The sequence below is a fragment of the Phodopus roborovskii genome, unplaced genomic scaffold, assembly GCF_943737965.1.
Source record: "Phodopus roborovskii unplaced genomic scaffold, PHOROB, whole genome shotgun sequence".
NCBI classification, from domain to species: domain Eukaryota; kingdom Metazoa; phylum Chordata; class Mammalia; order Rodentia; family Cricetidae; genus Phodopus; species Phodopus roborovskii.
The window spans coordinates 2,449,847-2,465,328 of record NW_026126487.1 but is presented as its reverse complement, the minus strand read 5'-3'; the positions used below and the strand labels follow the sequence as shown (position 1 = coordinate 2,465,328).

Genomic DNA, 15,482 nt, shown 5'->3' with positions numbered 1-15,482 from the left:
GCTCAGGCTACTCTTGGTGTTCATGTAGCATCCAACCAGCACTTGTTAAGCACCAGACACTGGATAAAGCCTATAAATATGCTGATAAAAGTGAGCTAGGTCCTACTGATAATATCTCATATTTTAACTGCACAGACAGAATGGAACGTAACGGAGTAAGAAGACCTTACCAGGTCAGAAGTACAAGCACACTGTTACAGAAGGAGAGGACATTGGGGGCTTAAAGACCAGTCAAGCCTGTACCATCTACAAAGTACTAAGTTCCAGGAATGCAAGAGAACAAAACATCCCATACTCTCTTCAAGCTTATATCCTGGGAGGGAGAGACAGATACAAATGACTAAACGGATTAAGATGCAATGGGTGCTTTAGAGGAACTGGGCTGCCATCAGACTGAGCTGCTGTGATAAGTATGGCCATTTCACATCTCTCTAGCAAAGTGACTGGAGGACCGAGTGATGAAAGAATGAGGATGCCAGCCCTGCAAAGACCTGAGTGGAAGAGCTCCAGGTGAAGGGACCACAGTACAAAAGCTTGGAGGCAGGAGTGTGCTTGGCTCATTCCAGGAAGAGGAAGATTGCCACTGTAAGAGGAGGATTTGGGGTGAATAGCCAGGGAAGCAAGAGTTCAGGTGAGAGAGCAGTGAGGAGCTGGGGCACATGGTACTTTATATGTCCAGTGCCAGGCTTCTAGGCTTCTACTCGGAATAGCTGGAAGCTACCACAGGACTCCCCTCAAGAAAGCAGACAGAGCTAATTAAAAGAAAGCTCTGTGGTGGCGGGGGGTGGTGGTGGGGTGGTTGGGAGGGTGAGTTGGCTCAGTGGGTAAAGGCACTTGCTGCCAACCCAGATGACCCACAACAGTGGAAGGAGAGAACTAACTCCCACAAATTGTCCTCTGCTTTCCACATGTGCACCATGGCACCACACATGTGCACACATGAGGCAAAATAAATGAATAAGAAAAATTTAAGGTTTCCCCAGATGTTACATTGAGGCGGAGGAAGAATGGAGAAGCTGGGAGGCAACCATAACAGGAATGAAGACAGTTTTGGCCTCAGGGGAAGCAGCAGAGGCAGGAAGCAGTCAGATGATGCTTTACAAGTGGGGCTTCCAGGACAGGGACAGAGTGTGCAGTATTACGTAGGGCTCCTTTCTTAGGGCAAATAGGTGGCTGCCAGACAGCACTGGGGAGGAAGGTGCTGGCAGGCACAAATCAGGAAGGAGGAGAGGCAGGACAGGGATGGAGTACAGGAAGTTGCTCTCCAACACTGCTGCTCACCAGAGCCATGTGAGGCGAAGGGTAAGATATTGGACACAGAGGTAGTCTGGGTCTAATTGTCAGTAGCCTTGTACATGGTAAGTGGACATGCCAAGTTTGAACTTTATCTCGGAAACAAGAGACTCAACAAAATGAACAAAACAAAGAAGTACATGCCAAACACACCTCTAAAAAGCACGGTTCTGATGGCACTGCTGGGCCCCTATCAGGACAACACCAAAATGCTACAGATGGGAGATAAACATGGGCTTCAACTATGCCATCAAAGGCAGGAATCTGAGACATCCTGGGGAAGTAAAATTGCCAGGACCTAATGGCTGACCAGGGGACAGAAGCAGTGGGTAGCAGTTAAAGATGGTGAGATTCCCTAGCCTGAAGAACAGGATAAGGGGAGCCACTAGAGAGAATGAATGAATGAATGAATGAATGAATGAATGAATGAATGAACGAACGAGTGAATGCAGTGCTGAAGAGCAGGGATCCTTAATATGTTGTAAATCACTTCCTGTGACAGGCATACACTAAACCTCTAGTCACCTCTTCCCACTCCTGGGCAAGTTCTCCACAACTGTCAACATCTGGCCTCTACTCTCATCTCTCACTCACATTTGCCACCTTCAGGTGCTTGCCTTTTCAAACACATCTCACAGCCCTAGCTGTTCCTTAGACCCAGGACCTCCCACTTGAACCTCTCATCAAGTGGCTCTCCTTCATACCTCCTACACTATCCATCCCCCAAAGGAAGCTCAAGAACAGCAGGGACCCTCTGTCACCTTTCACAACTTTAATTCCTAAAACATTATAGGGGGGCTGTAGGGAGGCTAAAGAGTGTGCAGTCAACTAATACGGGTCAGAGTGAGACGGGGTAATGGGCAGACTTTGAGGCAGAACCTTCTAGTATGAAATCAGGGTGGGGTGGTCATAGGGAAGCAAGAACGGGGAGAATTTGGGGACACTGGAAAAGAGGCAAGACATGTCAGAAAGACTAAGAGAGAGAGATACAGGATAAGACAGAAGTAGCAGAGTGTAACGCAGAGCTTGACACTACAGCCAGGTAGTAGAAGCCCTGGTCCTTAGACTACCTGCCTGTAAATCTCCAAAAGGCTTTAACCCTCCCTGAACCTCAGGTTCCTCTGCTCAAAAGGGAGCTTTACGACAGCTACCATGGAGGACTATGGCGGTATTGAAGTAAGCTAATGTGTGTGATGCTCTGGGCACAGCACTGGTGCTGCCTAGCACATGAGGAAAGGGCACTGTAAGGGAGCCTGGGGATCTGCAAAACTTCCCAGGGAACATTATGGGAACTGGGGAACAGAGCTCATCTTCTGACTAAGTCACTGCTCATTTCCTGGTGTCCTGAGGCAGGCTAACTGAAGTTCCCTTTGCTACTCAGCTTCTGGCTGTTGACACTGCTGTTTTCTGGCTCTTTATTTCTCCAGGTGTTTGGAACTGGGACATGGCACAGAGAGAAGGAGAAAGAGTCCAGCCTCGGAGTCCATCCTTTTGAGCCTGGCCTTCAATACTGACACCCAGACTGGAGCTTACTCTCTCCCGATGTTTGAAACAGTAGATAAGACCTGCCCTGGGTACCTCAAATTTGAGGGAGACAGTTGCTGACTCCTGGAGAAACGAACGAGGCTGGTGTGGCAACTGAATATGAGAGCAATCACAAACAATACAATGCCTGCCACACGCAAAGAGACAACCAACATGCCCACATCGTAGGTGCATGACATCAAAATTTTACTGCAATCCTGCGTAAGGGACCCAATGTCAGACCTGAACCATTCATTTCTGTCATTTATAAATATTTTCAGTTACAGTAAATGGGTAAACAAAACACTACATATAAATATATAGTATATGTGTGTGTATGTATGTGTATATGTGTGTGTATGTGTGTGTGTGTATATACATATATATATTAGAATACTACACAACCATAAAAAGAAGAATCCTATAGAACAGAACTGAACACAAGTCTCTAGAGATGAGGAAAGAAAGTGCAGAGCAGGGACAGAAAGAAGAGGCACGTGAAGAGTGGGAAGGATGTCGAGGAAGAAGAAAAGCAGTCTCAAGGGCAGAGGTCAGCATGGGCACTATACAGGAACACCACTGTGGATCCACTAATTCATGTGCTAATAATTACACATACTTTTACTTTATCTCTTAAGAGCGTAAGTTTGCTCCGTTTGTGTCTGTTGCTGTTTTGCTTCTGGTCTTATCACATTCTGTTTGCTGAAGGTCCAGCTCTGAACTCCTGGGCTCATTCTTTCCTGCCAGCTCAACCACCCCGTGGGTCCGTAAGTATATTACCACACAACAGCCTGTAAAACCAGAGTCTTACAGAAGCACTGGGGCTTATTAGCAGATATGGATTAGATAATGATAACTAACTTTTAGGGTGGGTCTTAGGAAATTAAGGAGCCTGGAGGCGGTATCTGTTTGCATCTGGGATTTTCCCCCCCTGTCCCTGGGGTGTGGCTGGTCAGAGCACAGGGGGCTATAACCTTTTCCATTTAGTCCTTCATGTTGTTCTTCTTACACCACACAAAAGTGGAAGTGGTTGGAAGCTACTGAGACAACTGACTACCAGAAGGTATTTGTCAATGGGAGTATCAACAAGCACCTCAAAGTTGACGGCTTTGGCTTGCTTTAAAGGGGCTTTTTTAAAACTACTTTTTCTCTACTACAAAATAAATACATGTTTGCTGTGGACAATTTGCCTAACTAGATAAGCTAAAATGAGAGCAACCTATCACTAATGACTATGATCTTTCTTTAATCAATCCTCTATTTCAAGATGTCATCTCCTGAGGAGTGTGTATGTGGAAAAAAACAAAATGCAAACCACACTAGATTCATTATGTAACTGACTTTTAAAGTAACAAGGCATCATGATGCAGGCCTGTAACTGTCCCTAAGGAGGCTGAGTCAGAAGGATGTGAATTCAAAACCAGCCTGAGGGAAATGACCTGGGAAGATGGCTCAGCCGTCAGTAGCACGTACAGCTCATTCAAAGGAGCTCAGTCCCTACACTCAGCAGCTCACAACCACCTAGAACTCTGATTCCCCCTCTTCTGGTCTCTATGGGCTTCTGCAAACATCTGTACAGACACATATGCATACACATGGAAAAGAAAATACTCTTTTAAAAACAGCCTAAGCTATATAGTAAGACTCGGTCTCAAAAACAAATAAGTGCTAATATATTCATCATTCATTCATTCACTCAAGCAAACTAAGCACATGATAGGTTCTAGACACGGAATAAAGTACAGAAGATTAGAGAAAGGATATTTGAAAACAAAATCATCTCAGGGCTGGCTGGGGCTATGGCTCATTGGTACATCATTTGCCTGGCATGTGTAAGGCTCTGCACTCAATCCCCCATCACACACCAAAACCAAAACAAACAAACAAAAATAACTAACACTATAAATGGGTGAGGAGATAGAGATAAAGAACAGAAGGTGCAGGGAAAGCCTCGGGGATCAGGGGTGTCAGGAACAACTATGGAATGGCCCAAAAACTATTAGCAGCCTCTAGCACACAGGTGTTCTGCAGGCAGGGAACACGATGACCGAAGATGGGGGAGAAGGCTCTACATGGGAAGCTGCAACACTACCCTAATATGCAACATGGGTAAATGGCAAAGGAGTAAGGGGGATGAGGCAATGGCAGTTCACTATGGATGTAAAGCAAGGGGCTGGCATGATTTCAAGGATAGACAGGGCAGAGAAGAAAACCATAGACCAGGAGCGCTGATAAGTACAGGGCAGTGAAGAGCTGAAGACAAGGCCTTAGGAATGAGAGGGACCTAGAAACTGGATTCCAGGTGGGCCAATGACTTCTTACCCCCCCCCCCATTGTAGAGGTTACCACTGAGTAGCAGGCACTACCAAGGGTGATAGTCCCATACTTCAAATATATGTTCTAATAGGGAAAAATTAGGTGAAACTTCACCATATTTTGCTTGTCTAGCACACCTCTCTCTTATTTAGAAGCAGAAAGTTTTTCTCAGCTACATCATTCATCTTAACCCCACACACTCGGCTATATGGCTTGAGTCAGATTGCTCCCATTGAACCCCAGTTCAAGGAGGTACATGAACTAGGCTGAGCAAACACTGTGACCCTAATCAGGCTAACTCAGTCACCGCCTGGAGAATCTGGTGGAACCAGAGGAAAAGAACTCATTAGTCCCTTCTACAATCTCAGACACTGGAGACCACATATCCCTTGAACTGACCAAGTCCTCCCAGGATATCAGGTTAGATGCAACTCATCATGAACTCAATCATGAACTCACACATGCAAATGTCAAACCCAAAAAACCCAGAAAAAGAATGGCCAGGGACAGTTTTTGAGAAGCTGGGTACAGCAACATGCTTTTAGACTACTGAGTGATGGCAAAGATGCAGAATCCCAATGCTGCTATTCAATGGGACAGACGGTCAGTACAGCACACTTACAAGGTGCAGCCTCACACAGAGGTATGATTATGTGGCAAAATCTTCACAAAGGTGCCATCCAGTAACAGGATGGGAGCACAAGGTTATAGTCTATGCAGGGCAAAAACAAAACAAATAAACAAAAAGCCAGCACGGGGAAGTGAAAATGGCTGTGCCCAGACAGAGTCCACAGAGAAAGCAGACTGTGAACAGAGGCATGTGCTTTACACGCTCAGCACTGCCTGGGATCAGGCCTCCCTCTGTACCTAGCAATTTCACTGATCAAATATGAGGCTACAAAATTGATAAAAATACTACATCTTACCTGCTGATAGAACTCATCATCTTTGGGGGTCAGGTAAGGAAGCCAGGTGTCTTCAAGCTCCTCAAGGAGCCTCAGTTTCTGATTAAAAATAAGAATTACATATTACTGAATATAAAGTGACTTTAAATATAGGACAATATAGTATTTCCAATAAAATACACACACAAATCGTAGTGAAATTGAATGTGTAAACCTTTAAAGATAAAAGGGCCAGTTATAAAACATACCAACTAATTTCTATACATTTTAAATTGTTAAGATATAGGAAGCATTCTTTCAAAACTAAGACTGCTCGCTGCCACATTGAATGTGACAATTCCATTCACCCCTCCTGCACCTTTACCATCAGGGTCTTCCTCATGACCTAGGTAGGTAACCCATGAACCAGTCAATACAGTCTTCCAGAATAAATCTTCCTGTCCGTATAACCCGACACAGTTTAAGAGCGCTGTGATACCAACCTTGGGATAGAAAATAAAGCATAACCACCTCCTCTTGGAATATGGGGGGGGGGGGGAGAGCCAGAACGCTTACCCCTCCTGTAAACACTTATTTGAATGTGTCCACTTTTAGATTATTTCATTTTGTGTATGTGTTTGGCCTGAACGTATGTATGTGCATCACATGCTTGTCTGGTGCCTGTAAAGGTCAGAAGAAGGTGTCTGACCTTTAGGAACTGGAGTTGCAAATGGCTATAAGGGGCCATGAGGGTGCTGGGAACTGAACCTGTGTCCTCTGGAAAAACAACAAGTACTTGTAACTGTGGAGCCCTCTCTCCAGTGTGACAATATCTTGCTTGTACAAATAAAGCCTGTCTGAAGGTCAGAGAATGGAGCTTGCCACTAGCTAACCATAGAGACTGACTGTACAGACAGACAGGAAGTGAGCTGGGCATAAACAGGATATAAGCAGGGAGAAACAGGAACTCACACTGTTGTTTGCTAAGACACTAAGAAGGTAGGGTATGGCTGTGGCTTGCTCCTCCTTCTCTCTGATCTCTATATCTGACTGTAGGTTTTTATTACTTAGACCAATTAAGAACTCCATTTACGTTTAAGTGACTGTTGAACTTGCCAAAGCAAGATGGAACAGTACTTCAGGGTTTCTGAGTCACGGAAGAGTCTGCCAGACAATCTGCAGAACGCAGAGAAAAATGACTGACAAACTGCCAATACAGGTGGGACGTTTTCAAATTTCCTACTTCATTAAAAAGTCTGCCAGACACTATGGCCTATGGGCTGAAGATGGATACCCCAACATTACAGAGAAACTTTAGGTGACTGTCCAGGCAGTGAGATGTGTCTGTCAATTTTAGAGTTTATACATTATCCTTCTGAGGTCTTTGATAGAATTAAAGACAGTTAGTTATGGTTATGGTTTTTCTTAAAGATAAGTTACATGTAAAACTTTAGACTCACAAAGATAGGATAGATGACAGAATATTTTCTTTAAACTTTGCCAAATGTTAATGAACTAAATATTGTTAACCATAGTTCTTGCTTGAACTATCTAAATAAAAAGAATGGTTAAAACCTTTCTTTTTATTTAGATAGAAAAGAAGAGATGATGGAGATATCCTTCTGTATGCTGTGAATATGTTTCTCTTATTGGCTTAATAAAGCACTGATTAGCCAGTAGCCAGGCAGGAAGTATAGGCAGAGCTACCAGATGAGAAGAATGCTGGGAAGAGAAAGGTCACGAGGGAGACTCCATGTAGCTGCCAAAGGAGTAACATGACGGAGCATTATGGGTAAGTCAAAGCCTGATAGCAATACATAGTTTAATAGAAATGGGTTAATAATTAAGAGAGAGCTAGCCAATAAGAAGCCTTAGCCATTGGCCAAATAGTTTACAATTAATATAAGTTTCTATGTGTTTATGCGACTGAAGGGCGGCGGGACCAGGCGGAACAGAAACTCCATCTTCATTCCAGCCCCAAATAGTGCCTTTAAAAAAGTAAACTCTCTAAAACATCACCACAGTTTTATGGTAAGCCTCTTTGTTTCCTTTTTCAATTTTATGAAGCACCCTTTTGTAAGTATCCATCCAGCATTGCCTAAGGCTGTTTAAGAAAATCGATTCTTCTTCAGATAGCACTATTAGGACAGACAATTGTAACATGAGATTTTACAGTTATTCACGTTATATTTAGGCATCTACATAGTCCATGTTTGCATATAGCACATACACAGCATATATGAGTATAATGTGCACAGGCACACACAGGGGCACATGTGGGGTTGTGCGTGCATGCACGCATACACACACACACACACACACACACACACACACACACACACACAGATGTGTATACTGATTATATGGAAGAAAAAATAGCAGAAAGAAGTAGTTTTCAAATAAAAGTGGAACTTTTGAAGCGCATCCCCAGGGCCATTGCTAGGCAGCAATGAAACACTGTAAGAACAGGAAGATGTGTCATTGCTCTGGACCAGTGCTGGCCTACCCAAGAGAGTATGGTTTAGCATACACAAATTCTGTCTTATTCCCTGCAACTCCAGAAGTCACTGACTAACCAGACATGGCATCACAGAGTATTATCTCCTCCACCCCAGGAAAGCAGCCTTCACTCACAAACCCACCAGAGTAGTTCAGAGCAAACATCTTGTTTTAACCCAAAATGTTTAGGCCCTCTGCATTATAATCCAAAACAAATAGCACAAAGGAATCAAAATCTAACTAGTACACACACAAGAAACAAAACAGTATGTTCAATTTGCATATGGTTCTACTAGTTAATCAGTCTTCCATTTGATGGTATTTTCTTACCCATAATGCTCAATGACTCCTAATTAAGGTGTGATCAGTGACCATTAGGAAAGACCTGTGATAGTAGCACGGCACAAATCATTTAATTTACTAATTGGGCAATATTTTATTTGCTCTCAGCAGCAACCATTACTACAGTTATAAAAAGAAGTAATGATATTTCCATGAATATACTTTCTCAAACTTATGAACACTATCACTACTTTAACCAAAACCCTGTACTTCAATTTCATTTGGAGCTCAGGAAAGCCTGCAGTCCCCTGAGATTCTTTTACTTGTTCTTAGAATTTTTTATAAACACAAAGCACTACAATATTTATAAATGCCACCAAAAAATTAAACACTGAATAATTCAGAAGTTCCACCTTTAAAATACCACCTTAAAGTCTCTCCATGAGCATCTATCATTAAAGCTAAACCATGTATAAGATATATATTTCCAAGAGGAATTCCATACTCTAACTGAGACAGGCTGAAGATCAAGAGATCTGCCTCACAGCCCAACAAGCATCAACAGAGGATGGAACCGTTTGTAATTAATGCTTTAAGTAAATCATTGTAAAAACAAACATTTCTCAGTTCAGGTAAGGGGCAGAACACCAGATACATGTAAGGCTAATGATACCTAAAAGGTTGTAGGTACCAAAGGATAAAATTCTTCAAGAATGCTCCTACTATGGATCAAGCAGAACAGAAATGGCCTTCCTCAGCAGGAATACAAAACATTATGTTTCTGTTGTTTTCAACACTATAAATCACCTACTGACCATACTAACTACCACCTATTTAAACACATTACCTACTGTTCTTAACAAAATCAACTTATGCTTCGGGGCTGTCCGTGTGCAATGAAGCATTTGTTGGGGATGATCACAGACAAATACACTGGGGTAAAGAGGGAAAACCAGTTCTTGGGTTCCTCAGTGTTGCAGGAGATTTGTTTGTGCCAATGGAATCGGTCAGGCCTTGGTTCAGAGGGCAGGGCCCACATTCAGCTGACAGGAGTGGACCATTGAGTTTTCTGGCTGACTCGGAGATAGACGGACACACAAGAGGAACAAGGAGGTGATGGGCTATCCTTTCTATCAGGGAGAATACAGGTCACTGATTGTTTTCTCAGTTGCTCTGTGATTCTATCAGGTTTTCCCCTAATACCTGACTCCTGACCATCTTTTTTTTTTTAATTAAAGAAACAATAATAATAATAATAATAAAGTCGTTATAGCTCTGTGCCAAATGCAAGCCAGTCACCACAGCACATGAGAACATGCTGGCTGGAGGCAGAAGGTCTCACACTGGGTCAGCTCTGGCCAGCAGCAGTGCCTCAAAGAGTCCACACAGCTGGGCCCTGAGGCACACTGCTCTGCTCACAAGCTTCTTAGCTGTCACACCTGTGACAAATATATCAAGCTATTCATAAAAGCTACATTGCCAGAAAGGGCTGAGAGTCTGGCTCCCCCACCTGACAGGAGGGTCACAGAGAAGTCCTCCTCTAGCCATCCTAGGATGGCTGAGGACCACTTTCACAGCTCCTCAAGGAAAGAGACCCACAGCACCTTACATTAAAAAAGGCTACAACTCATAATCACAGAAGGGTTGAGGTTACAAGTCAGAAACTGTAGGCTTCACTTCCACTTAGCTGGGAAGGCTCAGAGGTCTGAGCTCACGGATCTTGCCAAAGACATGGTTTGAAGGTCTTACAGAAATCACTAATAAACTTAACTGTTTTGTAAGTCATGATGGGTCAATCTCTTTCAACCTTAGTTTTCTTATCTGCAATTCAGCTATGAAGTAAAAAAAAAAAAAATGTGCATTATTAAATACCACCGTTTGTGAACTATGTAGGTAGATGGTAGGCAAGTGGGAATCAGAAGAATGAAGGGGTATTCTAGACAACAATGCATGAGGTCAGGAGTCAAACTCTGAGTACCAAGGCAAGTTCCCTAATCAAGATATGATCTGGGGCTCAGCCCCTCCACAGGGCATAAAGAAAGCAACACATACAAACAGGTAAGGGCAGTATTTGGCACATAACAAGCCCTCAATATACTTGGCAACTATACATTCTTATTTATTTGTGTCTGGAAAAGTTGCATTGAATAGTTATAAACACCAACAATGGAATCTATATGAATCCACCTAATTATACTTTAGAACATAAATCAATCCTACTTGAGAACTCCAGATACTAATCTGCCTGGACAGAATACAGGAAAAATTCATAAACACTTCCCACAAAAATTTATATGTGTGTGCACATGTATGTGTATCACAGCTTAAACTAGCTGTGTTGTAACGGTCACTTGGAGTTTAATACAAGGAAACTTGCAAACAGTTGGAACACAGAAAGAAAGCAAGGTCCATGCAAAGCAGGAACGTGACCAGCAACAGGTCACATATTGGGACTATCGTCACTTCCCAAGAACTACACACTCAGTATCACCATAGTCTATACCTTCCCAAAGCAAGAAAAATTATGCCTTGCAAAACCTTTTTCATTTTTAATATAAGGGGATCATATAAAACACAGTACTTTTAATTTTTAGTCAAAATTAAACCTACTTTTCAACAATTAAAACTAGTTTCTGAACCTGTGGGATCTCCCTGCTCTAACAGGTCTAGACTTAAAAACAGGCACAAAAGGAAAAGTGTGATTCACAAAATACCAACAACACTCACAATGCTCTCAATGCAGGACAAATAACCCTCAAGCACATGCCACTCCCTTCTTCTAGACAAGGCTCTAGAGCAAGCTCTTCCAAGGACCAAACTGATTCCAGAATCCTCAATGACTCACTTAATGAGATCAGAAACACTTTAAATATCACCAAGAACAAGATCGTCATTAAAAACTGAAAAATATCAGACATTGTAACAACATGAGCAATAGACGACTTTGCTGTTTACTATTTAAATACTCATAAAAGACATCTATTTAAAATAAAAATAACATACACAGAACTAAAAATATGACAAGAGTAAAGGCCCACCAGCAGATACATGTATATTCTTGTAAGAACCTCATATTCAAAGTGTGAGATGCTACTCCAAGAGACCCTACTAGAAAGAAGATGGAAATTAGAGATGCTAAAAACAAGGGCAGAGAGGTAGGGAACAATGTGAAAAAGAACATAAAAGTCCTTGGAGGAAAAGGGTAGGAAGAGGAAGAGGAGGAAAAAAGAAAGGAAGGAGAAAGGAGCGAGAGAGAGAGAGAGAGAGGAAGAAGAAAAAAGAAAGGAAGGAAGGAAGGAAAGAAAGAAAGAAAGAAAGAAAACAAAGAGGAAATAGCAAAATGGAAGTAAATCTAAGCAGATAAATGTTTTAACAAATCAAAGTGGACCAGGCCACCAATTTTCTCCCAGAATCCCTGAGTCCTGACCTGTTACAGGGTATAGCTGGAATATCCTCCCCTTACCCTAAACTTCTCCAGCTTAGGGGATGATCTGCCTCCCCTATACACTCGAAGCATTTTGGCTACCTAGTCTCTTTTCCTCTATACTCTTGGCCAGTCTCTTGGCCCACACCACCCTCTAGGTTGGTGACTCTTCCTTTTCCCTTCCCCCTCTCCCCACATGCTTCTCCCTTTTATCTACAATAAACTTTCTCCTACACCATACCTAGGAGCAGTCATGTCCTTTCCTTGTTTTGTTGTTGTTGCTTTTTTGTTCAATTAATAAATAATCACGTTAGGGGGCTGAAAGGATGGCTCAATGGTTAAGAGCCCTGGGTGCCTTCCTAGAGAACCCTGGTTCAGTTCTCAGCACCCACATGGTGGTTCACAATCATCTGTAATTCCAGTTGCAGGGGATCCAATGCTCTTCTGGCCTCCACAGACCAGGCATGTACATGATGCACAGACATACACGTAGACAAAACACCCATACACATAAAAATAAATTTTAATTAAAAAAAAAATCACATTATGCTAGTGAGATACATCAGTCAGTGAAGTTTCTGCCCTGCAAGCAAGAAGGCTTGAGTTCAGACACACACACTGGACCACTGTGAAAGCCATCTTCCTCAATGAGCACCTCTAATCCCAGGATTTCCCACCTACAATGCTGGGAAAGCAAAGACAGCAGGCTCTCGGGGACTCACTGGTCATCCTGTCACGCCAAATCAACAGGACCAGGGTCAGTAAGAGACCATCTCAAAAAACAAGGTAAGGGACAACCAAAGAACACAGATGTTGACCTCTGCCTCCACAAGCACATGAACATACATGCAAACACATGCACAGATGTATAGGATGTACATTTTTGGTTTTCTCCACATCTGGTATTCAGAGATATTTTCCACTACACAACTTATATCACACAGTTTCAAAATAAATTGAAACTTCCCATCTAGACTTCAAATCTGCCCTTTCTTTTCTTAACCCTTTGTCTCTTTAAGCTAAATTCTATGTGAATTTCTCAGTACTCTTTCAACTCATCATTTCCCTTGTAAATGTGCCAAGTCTAGCATTCATCCCATCTAGGAAGTTTATTCTGACAGGTAAATATGGTGGTTACACCTGTAATCCCAGCACCAGAGCTGGGGAAGGCATATCATAAATTCAAAGTCAGGCCAAACTACTGCACGACCCTGTCTCAAAGTCAACAATCTACGTCTATGACAATGTTTTTCATTTCTAAAACTTACAACCTGTTCTTTTTCATGTAGCTGGAATTTCCAAATATTTACAGTTTAGATTTTTATTTTATTGTAAAAAGGTTTGGCTTACTTGGTTGCTCTTTTCAATACTGCCGCACTGTTTCCTGAGATTCTAACTCTTTATTAAACCGTCTATATTACAGTGACTTTGTTATCTCTTTCTTCTTCAAGGAGGGTAGATTCACATCTTTCTGAGTTAACTGAACACAGTTGTAAGCACTTTTGTGAATTCTTTGTCTGGCAGTTCCTCCAGCTCGTTTTCACTAGTGACTGTTCTTATGGCATTAGTGGTTTGTAGGTGAGATGTGTTCTCTTGGTTTTTCCTGGTGTTTCTGCATCTGAGCTGGGACTTACCCACCTGGTGGTGTTTGTTAATGAGTGTTCCTTCCTTCCTTTCCTATTTTTTGATCAGCTCACTTTTCTTTTTTCAATGATGCAGGAGGCCTTGAGGGCTGGGCAGCAGATTGGAGCAAAGTTCCCAGATTTTTGTTTTTATCAATGATGTAATACCTTTATCCCTTGGAGCAACATATCATGTGTGTCTTTTAGTCTTTGATTGTCCATAAAATATATTAATCTCACGAGGCACAACTTTTGTTCTTGTTGGTTTTGTTACATGCTGCTCCAATTATTTATTTTCAATTGTTAATGGAACTGTATTTTGAAGGCTTTTGTCTTTGTTTCTCCTTGGTGGCTCACTCCACCTGTGGTCGCCTGTAGATCCATAGAGCTCCATCTTGCCTTTCCCAGAATGCCCAGGATCCAGGACCAAGCTTTGCATGATGGCCCTACACAGCAACATAATCTCATCCCTTACCCCCGATTTCACTCATGGAAGACAGAACTCCCTTCTGATTCTCAAGACTCACAATCAGAATAAACTATTGCCCTCCTAGGATCTGGGGACTTCTTTTAGTTGCCCTTTACAAAGAGTGAAACTTCATGCCAAGCCCTGGTCTAGTCACTACCCATTGAACTTTCTGTGTCACCATCCAGAGGCTCTGCAGGGTCAAGGCTTTAATCCAGCTGACTTAGCTTTCTGGTTAGCTCCTCGCAGGACAAAATGCCATCCTGTTTACAAACCTCTCTATAACATGTCTTTGTTTATTCCTTCAATGTCTTATATCCCTATGTATTTGGAAGAGGGCATGCACACACTGTCATATGTTAACATCAAGGCACAGAATTTTTTCAGATAAAGATTCTTAGCAGGAGATTATCCAGGTTGAAGCGACTCGTAGGTCTTTTAAGGTTTCTCAAATAGTTAAACTGCTCCTGTTATCAATGTACATGTTCATCAGTAGATAACTCCCATTTTTCATTTACTCAAACAGCAGTTATTGCCAAACTTGTACAGTTTTGAGTTTTGACAAAAGGAATAATGGAAAACAAGCTCTGCTCTAATTTACATCATTTGTGAGTTGGTTAAATAATTTTTCATATATCTATTAACATTTGTAGTAGCTCTGTGTGAAATGCACGATGGGGCCCTTTTATCCACTCCCCACCCCCGACTCCTCACCCCTACTTAAACCTTTTCCTTGGTCTATAGCTATGAATCTACTCTGTTACTACGTAAGGACACTGAACTCAACGTCTATGCAATTTGATCCTTTAGACTTTCCTTTATTTCTCCTTTTGCTGAGCAGCTGTCTAGGGAAGGACTGGGTCTCCAGCAGAGCTGCCTTCATGCATCCCAGATAACATGACACTTTCCATGTTCTCCTTAACTAAGACAGCAATACTTGGCCTAGGATTCCACCAAGCTAGCTGCAATATTTCCTCACCTCAAAAAGTGCTCTGTCAGGGGAAACTTGTCAAACTCAATAAAAACCAGATTCAAAATAATATACTGGAGCTCCTCAGATAACTAGAAAAACAATCTACATGTCCTATTAACTTAACTTTTTAAAGTCCTCAGTTATAATCATCATTTGGGGGAATGTATAGTCCAAGTTTCAAGTGGGAAATGGTCTCCTG

At 42.2% G+C, this 15,482-nt stretch overlaps 1 protein-coding gene across 2 annotated transcripts in view; it reads right to left on the bottom strand.

The window, feature by feature from the left end:
- The window catches only part of Fto (FTO alpha-ketoglutarate dependent dioxygenase), a 345,911-nt gene that overhangs the window by 247,992 nt on the left and 82,437 nt on the right, over nt 1-15,482 (bottom strand). For both annotated transcript variants that reach the window (XM_051195118.1, XM_051195117.1), the window contains exon 2: nt 6,060-6,137. In XM_051195118.1, the coding sequence (XP_051051075.1) occupies nt 6,060-6,137 (78 nt within the window). The remainder of the gene's footprint in view (nt 1-6,059; nt 6,138-15,482) is intronic.